Raw genomic sequence first — 13,631 nt, 5'->3', positions numbered from 1 at the left:
AGATTTTGAAACAGGGCTTCTCTACAAGGCACATCTGTGAGATGAGACAACAATGCAAGACCATTCTCAGACATGCATGTTCAATAAAAAGTTGCAATGAATAAAATCATGTGCACCTATAAGTCATAGGCCAGGGTGGTTGCCCATTTCACCCATAATAACTCATCTAATAACTCTTACATAACTGAACGTATAGACTTGAGCTTATGATTAGGGCTGGACGATAGAGCAAAAAGGTTTAATCTCAGTCGATAGTGATAATCAACACAAATAAATGTCACAGTATTGTTTCTTTTCAGTTTAAAGACAGATTTTTACTTCTGAATGAAGGTTGTGGTTCTAAACTCGGATGTGTTGCACCTTCTCACTGTGTTTTCATAATGCAAAATCATTATTTCAATATGTACAATCTCATATTGCATTATAATAAATAATATCATGTATATTGAACTTTTGTTTTATTGCTATTGATGAGAAGCCATACATACGATAACAGACTTTAGTCGACAAAATGAGGGAAGCAAGTTTATTCTGACCTACTCTTGGGCCCATAGAGTATTTCCATCAACCCTCATTCGACTTGAACATAGGATAAAGTATCATGTTACTACCAGCAGCATCTGGATCTGTTGTGTTGCAGTGATTTTTATGTGGCTAAGAAGTCCTCTAACAACTTGGATTTTACAAACATAGAATAAGATCGGTTCATGGTGCCCTCTTGACTCGCTTTTATCCAGGGATCCATGGTTTTATAATTTATATACAGTCCATGGTTTTATCCGGCTCACCAAGAAAAGCGACTTCTACCTATTTTGGCTGCTTACGCGTTCCGTAGCCAGCACCGCCCTCAGCTCAAAGTACAATGACCAGAAAACTGTTCCACACAAACACACACACACACGCGTGCACACACGCGGTGTATGACAGCTGATAAGAAACTGTGAGTAACATTAGAATCTGTAGGGAAGAAGAGTTCAGCCACTTTCTCACGAACACACCACGTTTGACTGGTTTTTTTTACGTTGACGCGTTCACGACGCTCCGGAGTTTTCGAGGAATCTGAAACAGAGACTGTTGGATACAAACGCTGCTGGTTAGTCTGAACACCCCCCCCACACTGTTGTTTTCCAATGGATTTCTAATGTGCTAGTGTTTATCTCCGTGTCAGAGACAGAAGGTCAGGGTGGCTACAGGCTCAGGATCAGTCCTCCTGCGCATTCTCATGGATCCTGTATTAGTCTCATGTCAAGAATATGAGGTGGGAGACTGTTGTGTCTTTCTTAAAACCACTCCTCTCTTCCTCCAGACTGAGACAACACGAACAGATCATATCACCGATCTGATCAGAACTAGCATATACATCAATAATATATATATAATCAATAGCGTGGCAGTGCGCGACTGTACTCCAAAACTATGAGGTGTAAATCTCTGCAGCTCCTAAATAAGCTTTGCTGAATAAAGCAACCCCCCCTTTGCACTTCAATACAGATACGTGATGATCAAATGATGTACATGTTGAAATTCTGGTCTGATGTAACTTAACAGTGTGAATTCCTGGCATGCAACATTACAATAGGGAGTGCAAAGTTAGGGCAGCTCCTAAATCACATACTTCTGCAAATGCCCAGCAGCCCCCTCATGAAACCACAGTTACATTCCTCAGATTGGGATTTTTAATTGGCTCTGCACCAAACGGCACACGTTCATAAATATCAGTCCTCTAAACATGCCTGACTTTGTTCATCAAGATCCATGAAATATTCTCTGAGAAATCAACAAAAATGCTGGAAAATGCCCCTGTATCATTATGTTGCAGAAAGCGAAAAGAAAAAAAGCCCTGGATCCGTCCCCACCAAAATTGAATGGGTTCCTTTTTGAACCACACCACATCCTTCCACTAAGTTTCATGGTAATCCGTCCAGTAGTTTTTGCATAATCTTGCCCAAAGACTGACAGATAAACAAACAAACAAACAAACGCAGACGAAAAACATAACCTCCGGTGGTAATTTAGATTTTGGGACACTCTAGTCAGAGAATGTAAATATCAATTCACAGTTGGTCAGGTGAAGGAAAATCACCTGCATCCACATTGCGACATTATGAATGAAGTGGTTTAATGTCTGTTTGGGCCATTTTGTCAATTTGACCATTTTAATTTAAGACATTTAATTAGGACTTAATTGCTTAGTCACAACTCGGAATCCGTCCACCTCTCACATCCAGAGAGGACACAGTTGTCAGAGGTTAAACTGTCTCTGTAGTTTTTTCATGGCTTAATATTGAAGAACTCTATATTTCTGTGCATGTTAACCGTGATGAGTCCTGAGAAAGTGCCACATGCTCACGCAGTGGTGTTGGGAATTATTTGGGTCCAGGTCACACATTGAGGGAGGCGCACCTCCATCACCTTTCCAGAAAGTTGTAACCTGGTTTATAATCAACCTCTGCATCTCCCCTGCATTCTTTACATTCAGCTCGTCTCCCCATGGCGGAGGTCTATTACGTCGGAGTGGACGTAGGCACTGCCAGTGTGAGGGCTGCACTGGTGACCAGAGATGGCGTCCTGAAGAGTACTGCAAAGGAGCCCATCAGCATCTGGGAGCCCCAGTCTGACCACTATGTCCAGTCCTCCACTGAGATCTGGGAGAAATGCTGTGCAGTTGTCAAGGTGGGGTGACCTCAACGCAGTGTTTGGTTCCTAACCTTAGTTTTAGATACCCTCAATTACCCAAACAGGGAACCCAGCCATCATGTCCCTGATTTAACAGTGGTACATAAAACAACTACATAAAACAGGATGTATTTTTATACAAGTAGTTTGAATCCTATTGCTTCCTCTGCAGGTGGAAGACTGCATCAATTTATCCATTACTTTGACCAATTTTTACTGTTCATTCTTTAACTTTAAATCATGATTTCAACCATTTATTATGGGAAACTATAACAACTGTTTTTCCATTACTTTGAGCAAACTATAGCAATTGTTTATCTATTACTGTTAACTAACTGTATAACCATAGACTGTGTATAAAGATGGATGATGCATCTCCACTTACCCGGCAAATAAACTCTTGGTCATACATCAATGTTATGTATGACTAAGAACTACCTAAAAGGACAGAAACCATCTTTGAGAAAATTGTATTTATTTTAGATTTTTTAAAGTGTGGCCCATGTCCCCTCCACCAACATGGAGGAGGCAGGGTTTAGCAGCCAGACACAAGGGGCAGATCAAGTTGGTTTGGCTTCTCTTTTGGGAGCTGTTATATCATCCATCTGATACAGTCTATGATATCAACTACTTGTTCTTTACTGTTAGCTAACTATAGCCCCTGTTTATTCAATACTTTGAGCTGTTTCAGTTGTTTAGTCATTAAGCTGAAGCCAACATGTCAGTGTTTTATCCGTTATTTTTAAACTCACTGTTTCACTTCCCCTGCTCTCTCGATGGCAACTTGTGGCTTTGAGGTGTCAAAACCATCTGGTTTATTCATGGGGCTTTTGCAATCTATACACCATACAACAGAACAGCCAAGGTGCGTTATATTGTAAATGCACTAAACTAATATCTGTTCTATATGTTCCAGAGAGTTACCCAGGGTGTGGACAGGAACCAGGTTTGTGGTGTTGGCTTTGATGCCACCTGCTCTCTTGTGGTTTTGGATCAAAGCTTCCAGCCTGTACCAGTCAGTCAGGACGGTGAGTGAGTCAGATGACCAGAATACTTTGCAAAGTATCACGTGGGAACACATTGGGTTTTTAAGGGTGGAAGTAATCATTATGTCTTTGAAATCCGGATACTAAAGCGTTTGCAATAAAGTTTAGCTAGAATGGATTTTTTCCAGCATTTTGAGATGGGATCTTTCCATCGGTTAGCTTTGCTTGGACTTGTTGTTTAGTCTAATGCTATGTGATACTTCATTGATCCCTGAAGGTGAACTCCAGGTCAGGGTCAGCTACAGAACAGAATCCCTGGAGCTGGTAGGGAGTTTTTCCTCGAATAATCACGGTAGACATGGGTCAGGACCCAGATATGCAGGTTAAATTACTTTGTTTATCATCTCCCAGTTAAATCTTATGGCTACATCTAAGATATTCAGTCCATGCAGCATTATTGATATTTGCTCTCATTTAAACATGCACCTTCTCCCTTTCTCTTCTGCTTCCTCCAGGTGACAGACAAAGGAATGTGGTTATGTGGATGGACCATCGTGCTGCAGAGCAGGCCGCTCGTATAACCACCGCCGGCCACAGGGCTCTGAGCAGGGTAGGGGGGGTCATGTCACCTGAGATGCAGCCCCCGAAGCTGCTCTGGCTCAAAGAGGTGAGAGGTGAGAGAGGTTTCCAGAGGACACTGATCTCCGATTTTTCTTGTTTGTACTGGGTGGTCAGCATGTGGCGGGTGTTTTTTCAGCCTACCTTCTCCTGGTGAGACAGATTCTTCAAAACATGCTCCCCCAGAAGTGATTCACGGCTAAGCTCTGACCAACCAGTGCATATATGTGTCCTTATTACTCACAAATCAGAGGCTTCTTTTATCAGAGTCTCAAAGAAAGCTGCTGGAACAAAGCGGCTCATTTCTTCGACCTGCCAGACTTCCTATCGTGGAAAGCAACGGGGTCTTTGACAAGGTGAACTTTACTGATTCATCATTACATCATTTCACCCTTTACCAGTCATTTAATGTGCATATATAACAGGAAGGTGTAGTATGTGTGTAATAGAATATCTCTGTTTGAAAGAAAGAATGGGCTTGTCCTAACTGGGGTTATTCTAAGAAATGTGTCTTTTATCATGTTTTTGATACAGTGGCCTTCACAAGATACTGTTAATGTGACTCTGTGCCATTGGATAAATGGTAGAGAGCATCCTTATTTCAAGGAACTATCTTTGGAGGCATGTTGAAGTATTATTCTGCAATGTTTCACAGATCTCTATGCACTGTGGTGTGTAAGTGGATGTACTGCCCTCCAGAGGGATGGGATGACAGCTTTTGGACTAGTATTGGATTGGAGGACCTCCTCGAAAATAACTATTCCAAAATAGGTCAGAGAATCAACTACCAAAAATATTCGTAGTATATGTAGAAAATATTGTAATTAAAGTAATTCATTCTATAAGCTGTGGCATTTGTGTCGTCCAGGCAGCATGACCTGTTCTCCAGGGAGCCCGTTGGGAGGAGGCCTGACCCAGGAGGCAGCAGCAGATTTTGGTCTGAACCCGGGAACTGCAGTCGGCGCTTCTCTCATTGATGCTCATGCTGGGGGCCTAGGTATCACACACTGAAATACAAAATGTCCGGGACGTAAAATTCAACCAGGGTCACGAATAAGCTGACATATTGTCTGATATATACTGTGGTTGTATTCAGTAATGCAAATTCCACATGGTAGAGAAAGGTGTTACTTCTGATGGTACAGAATTATATAATATATAATATTAAAGAGATGAGCATAGGGTCTGATGTTGGTGATACATGTTTTTGCAAATTTCACATTTTGGTGCGAGATGAAGCTCCTGAAAAGTGCAGCTTCTAAGCAGCATAAACACATAGTACATTTTATATTTCTTTTTCTTGTATTTCTTGTGTACAAGTGTATAACATGTACCATTATTATGGTGCTGTAAGGGTACATGAATATCCACAGGATGACAATTAAAGAAAGCTTATGCAGTGTGCAAAAATGCAAAGGTGCATTTTAAACTGCTGGTCGGCCTGAACTTAAATATTCTGGGTGAAAAAATGAAGTAAAAATGGCACTGAGTAGAGTGCATATATACCACGGTCCAACAGTGCCCTCATGAAACTACATTAAATCCACTTAATCCGTATTTTTATTTGGATCCACACACATTTTTGTCCCTTAAATATGCTTGATTTTTTTTCATCATGATCCACGAGTAATTCCCTTGGAAATTGGTGAAAATGTCTAAAAAACGACTTTTTATCCAGGAATATTCATCCTTTGTTCAGATCTGTGCTAAAATATAATATATTCTTTCTTGGCCCATGTCCCATCTTTCCACCAAGATGAGTGGACATTCATTAAGTCATTTTTGTGTAATCCTGCTGACAAACAAAACAACCAACAAACAAACAGACAGGGGGGGGGAAACATAATCTCCTAGGTGGAGGTAATTAACGAACAAGTATCTCAAGTAAAAGTCACTCAATGCTTCAGTTTACTGTATCTGTGTCCTTGGTTCAGAAAGCCCAACCATCTGGTTTTGTTTTGAGAGGTAAACTGCTCATGAACTCTGACCTCTGACCTCTGTCTTTGACCTCTGCCGATCACACATTGTTGTAGCAGCCGGAGGTTAAAACACACTGAACTTTTAGTTGTTGTACATGTCACAGTGATGTACAGCCCCGGCCCTTGCACATAGATCAGCCTTGCACCTTAAACTCAAACCAGCTTGACCAACATTATTCCAGCAGTTAGTGTCACTGCTGAGTCCCACATGTAGGTGGGAGAGTCGCTTCAAAAGCATTTCAAGCTTTTGATCTGCAAATCACTGCTAATACTACACACAACCTTTTTTATCAGGTGATACCCCCAAAAAGCTTTAGACCATCAAATCTAATATTACATCTCATTCCAGGTGTGATAGGTACAGATGTTAAAGGCTTGAATTTGCCATGTGAGGACCAGTCTATCACCTCACGCATGGCGGTGATCTGTGGGACGTCCAGCTGTCACATGGCGGTGAGTGGGTCGCAGATACACTTCACCTGCTGTGTGGCGTTTTTAACAGACTTGAGCTACAGTGGTCCCTGCTGTGCATTTCAGTTAAAGTCACTCCAGCTTATTGGCTCCTGAAAACATGGGCATGCTCTGAACTCCATGATAAACTATATTATACGTCATCACTGCATGACTAATGTAACACCTCCTCAGATTACTCATGCACTTATTAACCAAAAATGAACAACTCTAAAGTCATGTACATACTAATACTAATAGTAATACTCATACCAATACCAATACTAAAACTGATACAAATACTAATGCTAATATTTGTGCTAATGCTAAAACTTATACGAGTACTAATATCATTACTAACACAGGTACTAATAATAATGCTACGGATAATACTTGCACTAATACAATACAAGTACTAATGCAAATATTAATGCTAATGCTAATACTAATATAGTAATAATACTAATACTCATACTAATGTTCATGTTGTGACAGCCCCTTGGCCTCTGACCTACTTTTGTGTAATACTTACTCAAATACTAATACTAACAATGATTCAATACTCAAAATAATATTATACTAATAATGATTTTTATACTAATAAAATGCTTACACTGATTGAGAATACTAATACAATACTGAAACTAATATACTGGTACCAATCAGTTTGAAGTAGTTTTTCTATTTTAAAGTAGTTTGATAAATCATCTTTCTCAGTAACACTGATGACAGGGCTGCTCTCATATCCTCTCTCTTACACATGTCATTATATACTCTGAATTAGTAGCTGTGAGCAGTGGAGCTCACAGCTACTAATACTGTTACTAGCTGTTTACATTCACATTTCAAACATACATAGTCCTTCTGCTGCTTTTTAAAAAATGCTTTCATATCTCTGTAGATGTAAAAACACCCTGATTGACAGACAAAAATAACCCCTCACATTTATTTTTCACTGTGGCGTCTGTCAGATCAGCGAGCAGCCTCGGTTTGTGCCTGGAGTGTGGGGACCCCACCTGTCGTCCATGGTGCCTGACATGTGGCTCAACGAGGGAGGACAGAGTGCTACAGGAAGGCTGGTCAGTCCACTGTGCGGCTTAACGTGCGTCCTTCTACACACACCTCATGCTGCACAGAAAACTGTTTGCAAGCTGAGATGAATTATAATTTTATTCGAAACACATCTGGATGTGATCACACATCTGGACACATAAACAGTTCAGTCTGAAAGCAGTTTGTCTCTGCCCAGTAAATAAAAGGCTTTTGTGTACTGTCACTCAAATATGAGTAGAAATGCAAATACAACTTTGAAACACTTGTAAAGATGCACATTAATGCAGAACATGTAAGGCAAGTTGTTTTGTGTCTTTTTATGTTTTACTTTCGTAGTACTTGGTATGAGGGACATTATGCAGTCAAGCTTGTGTCTGTGACTCTGTAGACACATTCTTGGATATAAGGCAAATATTGACGTATACTGTATCTATAGAATCACTTTATAGCCATTGTGAATGTGAATACTTTGGTTTGACAAGATAAGCTACTATATAAAATCTGCTTAATCTTCATTAACTCTACATGGGGATTTGTAAAATATTTAGAATATTTTTGTTTGATTCGAGAGCTACTCAAAATCTGTATGATCTGTGATTCTTTCTCTGTTGGACCATGTTGCTCTCCCCCCCTTCAGATTGACCACATGGTGAAGGGCCACGCTGCCTACACTCAGCTCCAGGAGCAGGCACAGCAGAGGTCAGTCGATGTGTTGCACGCCACACATACGTGTCACTACAGGTGTCATCCCTGTTCTGTTTACTAAACTTTACAAAGATTAGAAGCTTGTATATTCTCTACAAGTCTATTATGTGGTAGTTGAAAATTATTAAACATAATTCCTGCATTATTTAATGGTTTGATTTTCTAGAATTAAACAAAGGTGCTCGCTCAGTCACACCTGTGCTTTTCCTCCTATGACAAGTTGTATTGTCTTCTGTGAAAAAGGCCTTTTCTCACTATGATTTTTAACATTTTTGATCTTGTTTCATCAGTTTCCTTACTGTGCTTTTTCCTCAGATGTCCCTTCACAGGTGAGAACATCTACAGCTACCTGAACAGCCACCTGAGTTTAATGGCTACCTCCAGTTCCTCTGTTGACCTGCTGGGATCCAGTCTTCACTTGTGGCCAGACTTCCACGGGAACAGGTCTCCCCTGGCTGATCCCACGTTAAAGGGCATGGTGAGGGGACACAACACCAGGCTTGAAATTACTTTATGATACAAAGTGTTATTTCAAGCATTAAGTTTATTACTGACCTACAGAGGTGGAATGATAACAAGTAGGATGCTCTTATAACCTTTAAATATACATAAAGGGGCTATATGTACGATTTTGCTTACAGCTTTTTACTAACTTTATCAGTAGTATTATGTTCAAACATGGCAGAGGTATGGTCATAAAAAAGAAAGAGAAAATTTTAAATTTAAGAATACATGTTTGATTAGAACAAAGAAAGAAGAACACCAAAAGAAAAAGAAAGAAACTATTTAATAATAAATATAAAATATATATGTTTAATCATGTTATCAAACTGACCAAAAAGAAAAAGAAATACAATAAATGAATGAATTAATAACAGTAATGCTTGATTATAGTATAAAAAAAGAAAAAGAAAGTAAAGAATTAAAATAATAAATCAAGACACATATGTAGATCACAGTATAAAAAAGAAAAAAAAGAAAAAGGGGGATAAATAATCAATAAAAACTAATAATTACAAAAACGTAAAACATATATGTTTAATTATATGCATTATCAGCGGTTTACTTATCAGGTTAGAAGAAATGTTGCATTAAACTTCATTTACTCACAAAGAGCTGCCTCCAGTGGTCAAAAGCAACACCAACGTTTAATGAGTAAAGATAATGATCAGCTTCTATTTCTGTCACTCCTTTGTCGTTACTGAAGTTAGCATGCTAACCAGCTTCATCACTTTCATCACCTTCAGATCAGTCTGATCTTTAGAAGTAGAGCTGCTCAGGAGGGAGGGAGACGAACTGTGCCTCCCTGTCTCTAGTCACCAAGTGAATTATGTCCTCCTCTATACTTGCAGTACACAGACATGAGTGTTATCAATTTTTTGATGGAGGAACTTTTTACGTAGGCTTTTTAAAATCAAACAGTGATTCTTCTTATTCAGCACTGAAGTCTGTTTGCATGGATCACTGTTTTGCAGGTGGTTGGACTGGGTTTCTCTCAAACCTTGGATGACTTGGCTCTGCTCTATTTAGCCACTATGCAAGCCCTCGCTGTAAGTTTGACTTCTTCTGAGGCCGAGCCTCAGTCTAACATCATGGTACCTACAGAGGGAGGATGTATTTCTTTACTTGTAACCTAAATAGTCTTGTGTTTCCTTCTTTGGTTTCAGCTCGGTACACTACATATTCTGGAGGCCATGAAGGAAGCAGGACATGATATCACAACCCTCTTCCTGTGTGGGGGACTGAGCAAAAACTCTCTGTTTGTACAGATTCACGCCAATGCAACAGGTAGAAACTGTCATGAATGGATCACAATAGTATGTTATATGTTACTTTTCAACTAGAACTTCCACTAATATAATATAATAATATGATCCTCGTCAGGATTGCCTGTGGTGTTACCAGACCAGGTGGAGGCTGTGTTAATAGGAGCAGCCATTTTGGGAGCATGTGCATCGCAGGACTTCAGCTCTATACAGGTAGAGCAGCACACACACACACACACACACACACACACACGCATACAGCATTTAAAAACCTGAAGATGACAATGGCTGTAGCAGAGAATAAATAAAAAGAAAACAGAAATAAAACCCAATATATAAAACTTGAATTGAGAAAATATTTTTTTTACAGAAATAAACATAATTGCACATCTTTTCTGCATTTTTTATTCTGTAAAATAGAAGTTGCCATATTCAGAAACATAAATTCTGATACTGATATGTCTGTGTAAGGCTAAGTTGGGTTCTAGTATGTATGTATGTATGTGTGCCACTGCTGGTGATACAGGATAATGAAAATGCATTACAAATTTGGAGAACCATATGTTTAGCTTTACTTTATTCCATCCATCCATCCGTTCATTATCTAAATCGCTGATCCATTGAGGGTCGTGGGGGGAGCTGGAGCCAGTCCCAGGGCATCGCAGGTTCAACACACAGAGACAAACAACCATTCACACGCACATTCACACCTATACGGTCAATTTACCGAACATTTCTTTGGACTTTGGGAGAAACCCACTCAGACACAGGGAGAACATCTCACAGTAAGGCCACGGCTGAACAGGGATTTGAACCAAGAACCTTTTTGCTGTGACGCAAGTGGGAACCACTGAACTACCGCCCACTGTACTGTGTTATTGCAAATAACAATATTGGCAAAATATTTTAAACCATTATTCACATCCTGTATTTTGTATTAAATAATGTAAAACATTGAAGGAATTTATGTATTTCTCACCTGGGTTAGTCCCAAACCTGTCATACATCTGTTTCCACAGGTTGTGTGGTACTCTAAACTGAACTTCATGGGTAAAATCATTCTTGTACATCACTGAAAAATATTTATTTTGCAGTGTATTTAGTGGTTTTAAATCCAATCTTCTTATTTCTATTCCAAATAAAAATGGACCTGAGAAACATTGATGACTGAAACCATATGCACACATTTTTTAACGGGCTCAATGCCTCCATCTGCTGGGTGTAAAACCTGAATGTATAATGTGCATCGCTCTGCTGACTAAGCTCTGCCACAGAGAAGAGCCAGATTCATGCACAGTGTGTTTAAGATACAAGCGAGGATCAGTGCTCTGCTGGGTCAGCTTATCCTTCCTTGCCTTCTCAGTACCGGAGCTCGTATGAATGACAAGCCTTTAAGCCACATATACTAAAAATAAGACGTTATTGTTTGGACTAGGCTGCACCTGTCAAACCGTTTTCAGCCCTAACTGCAGCAGCCAGTTGTTGTGTCTGATCCTCTGAGCTGCCCAGAGTCAACCGGCTGGATTTGGTGGCTTTAGACGACAGAGAGGCCCCCGCGCTGCATTAGTCATAAACTCGGCCGTGCTGTAACCGCTGCAGCTGGCTTTTGTTCACACTGTAACTGGGTCAGGGCCGGCCTGAAACTGAATGAGTGTAACATGATTTATTGAGTCACATTTTCCTTTGCGACCTATGTTTTTAGGAGGCAATGGAGAGAATGGCTAAAGTGGGGCGAGTTGTTCAGCCCGACGATAAAGTCCAGAGGTGAGAGAGAAACAAATCAATGAATATAACCTCAACAATTTTTTGTTTCAAATAAACAAAGATACTCACCGTTCTGTAGGAACCATTTTCACATAAATTTCTACCTGTTCTTTTTCTTTTATGATTTATTTCTAATCTAATTTCAAAGTTACAAAATAACCCCTGTAGATATAGAGACTGATCTACAAGTACTTTTCTATTAAATGATTCCACTCCAATTAAGGGTAACACCAAAGATGATTATAGAGCCTCAATAAGATAATTTACTTTATAATTTATCTCTAACAACTTTAGATGCACAACAGGTGCTGGAGACAACTCAGCTAATCACGTTTTTATTTTCACCTCGTCATATAATTCAATACTTGTTGCTCGTAAAAGCTATTAACGCAACTTTTGTTGTTTTCAAAGCATTAACCAATTATTCCTTTACCATGCAGACATTAACAAGGTCTTTGTTTATGCACAAAATAAATAAAAAAACATCACCAGTTGGGACTTAAAGGGCTCTGTATTATATTATCGCATTAGTTTTCTTTAAATTAAGGACCCTCTCAAGGACGCATGTTTCCAGGCTTAAATTAAAATGACAAATTAAACATACAATAAAATATAATGCATATTATATATTTTTTCAGCTTCTATCAGAGAAAGAACAAGGTGTTCTTGCGGCTTTTTGCCCACCAGAGGGAGTACCAGGCCCTCATGAAGGATGGGTGATGGAGTCAGTGGGACGGAGGCCGAGCTGATACCAAGAGTACTCTGTGACGTAAAACAGAAAATGGATCCACACACTGCAAACAAGAGCAGTTCCGAATATTTGTTTTCAATGAACTGAAGTAAAACAGACCCGATGCTGCAGGATGATAAAGCAAATGTGGGGACGTCCACAGATTGAACAGTATTTTTGGGCTCCCCAAAGGCCTCTCTGACTCATCCAAGGTGACAGTACCATGAAATACTGTCAGCTTCAAATATATAAAGAAATTATTGAAATTACAGAACAGTGCTCGTGTCTTTCACCGCCTCCACAATCTAAAGTATTAGATGTATAATTTAATGAACTTCAACATCAACAGTGACACTGGTTCATTTTTTAAACATCTTGTCCTTTGTTCTCCCCTCGCTGCACTTCCTCCCCTCCTTCCATTTCCTGCTAGTAACACCTCCACCTCCGTCCTTAAATTCTCCTGTCGGCCGCTCACAGAGACGAGCTCCCTGCCAGCAAGCTCCCAGGATCAAAGTTGATAAGCTCTCCGCTGCTGTCGTCGACCAAGCAAAGGGGAGAACGGCAAATCCCCCACAGCTGAGTTAACAGTCAGCCGCCTTCAAACAACTAACTCATGAAGGAGAGGGCTAACTGAATCAGAGAGGAGTCAGCGCGGTGACAGAGCAAAGTTCCCTGTTCGCTAGACTTTGCTCTTTAGTCAAATATAGGTGCTTTAGTGGGAGGGAAAACAGCAACCACAACGTTTTTATTCACTCACACAGGTGAAATGCACACATCACACACCCTACCATTAAAATGCAAGTGCCATACTATTTTCACTCAATGAATTTGCTTTGCCTGACACAACAAATACGCAAGTTATTACAATAAGTTATTTGATAAGAGACAATTCTGCATTCTTTTC

The 13,631-nt window shown here is 39.8% G+C and overlaps 1 protein-coding gene and 1 long non-coding RNA gene across 3 annotated transcripts; one reads left to right on the top strand and one right to left on the bottom strand.

The window, feature by feature from the left end:
• The first annotated feature begins 843 nt into the window (after nt 1-843).
• On the top strand, nt 844-12,868 carry fggy (FGGY carbohydrate kinase domain containing). Of its 2 annotated transcripts, XM_034613983.1 has the most exons (16): nt 844-1,093; nt 2,480-2,673; nt 3,593-3,704; nt 4,178-4,329; nt 4,548-4,636; nt 4,936-5,051; nt 5,149-5,277; nt 6,609-6,712; nt 7,681-7,788; nt 8,400-8,461; nt 8,783-8,945; nt 9,943-10,017; nt 10,135-10,255; nt 10,352-10,446; nt 11,936-11,997; nt 12,636-12,868. In XM_034613983.1, exons 2-16 carry the CDS (start codon nt 2,491-2,493, stop codon nt 12,715-12,717), a joined length of 1,653 nt encoding a protein of 550 aa, XP_034469874.1. In that variant the 5' UTR covers nt 844-1,093; nt 2,480-2,490; the 3' UTR covers nt 12,718-12,868. The 2 variants fall into 2 exon arrangements, with proteins under 2 accessions (XP_034469874.1, XP_034469875.1); XM_034613984.1 differs by lacking the exons at nt 844-1,093; nt 2,480-2,673; nt 3,593-3,704 and having other exon boundaries at nt 4,301-4,336.
• Nucleotides 12,056-12,640, bottom strand: LOC117778440. Its single transcript, XR_004616782.1, has 2 exons — nt 12,392-12,640; nt 12,056-12,361 (listed from the first exon to the last, which is right to left on the bottom strand). It is a non-coding gene; the product is annotated as an uncharacterized LOC117778440 (long non-coding RNA).
• Nucleotides 12,869-13,631: the final 763 nt, after the last annotated feature.

The sequence above is a fragment of the Hippoglossus hippoglossus genome, chromosome 17, assembly GCF_009819705.1.
Source record: "Hippoglossus hippoglossus isolate fHipHip1 chromosome 17, fHipHip1.pri, whole genome shotgun sequence".
In the NCBI taxonomy this organism is placed as follows: Eukaryota; Metazoa; Chordata; class Actinopteri; order Pleuronectiformes; family Pleuronectidae; genus Hippoglossus; species Hippoglossus hippoglossus.
Note: the sequence above shows the minus strand (reverse complement) of the source record. Positions and strands in the feature narration are given on the sequence as shown.

Coding starts and splice junctions, on each gene's coding strand:
- fggy (XM_034613983.1), top strand. CDS start 2,491: ATGGCGGAGGTCTATTACGTCGGAGTGGACGTAGGCACTGCCAGTGTG. Junction 10,256..10,351: donor GATTCACGCCAATGCAACAG/GTAGAAACTGTC, acceptor GATCCTCGTCAG/GATTGCCTGTGGTGTTACCA. Junction 10,447..11,935: donor AGGACTTCAGCTCTATACAG/GTAGAGCAGCAC, acceptor CTATGTTTTTAG/GAGGCAATGGAGAGAATGGC.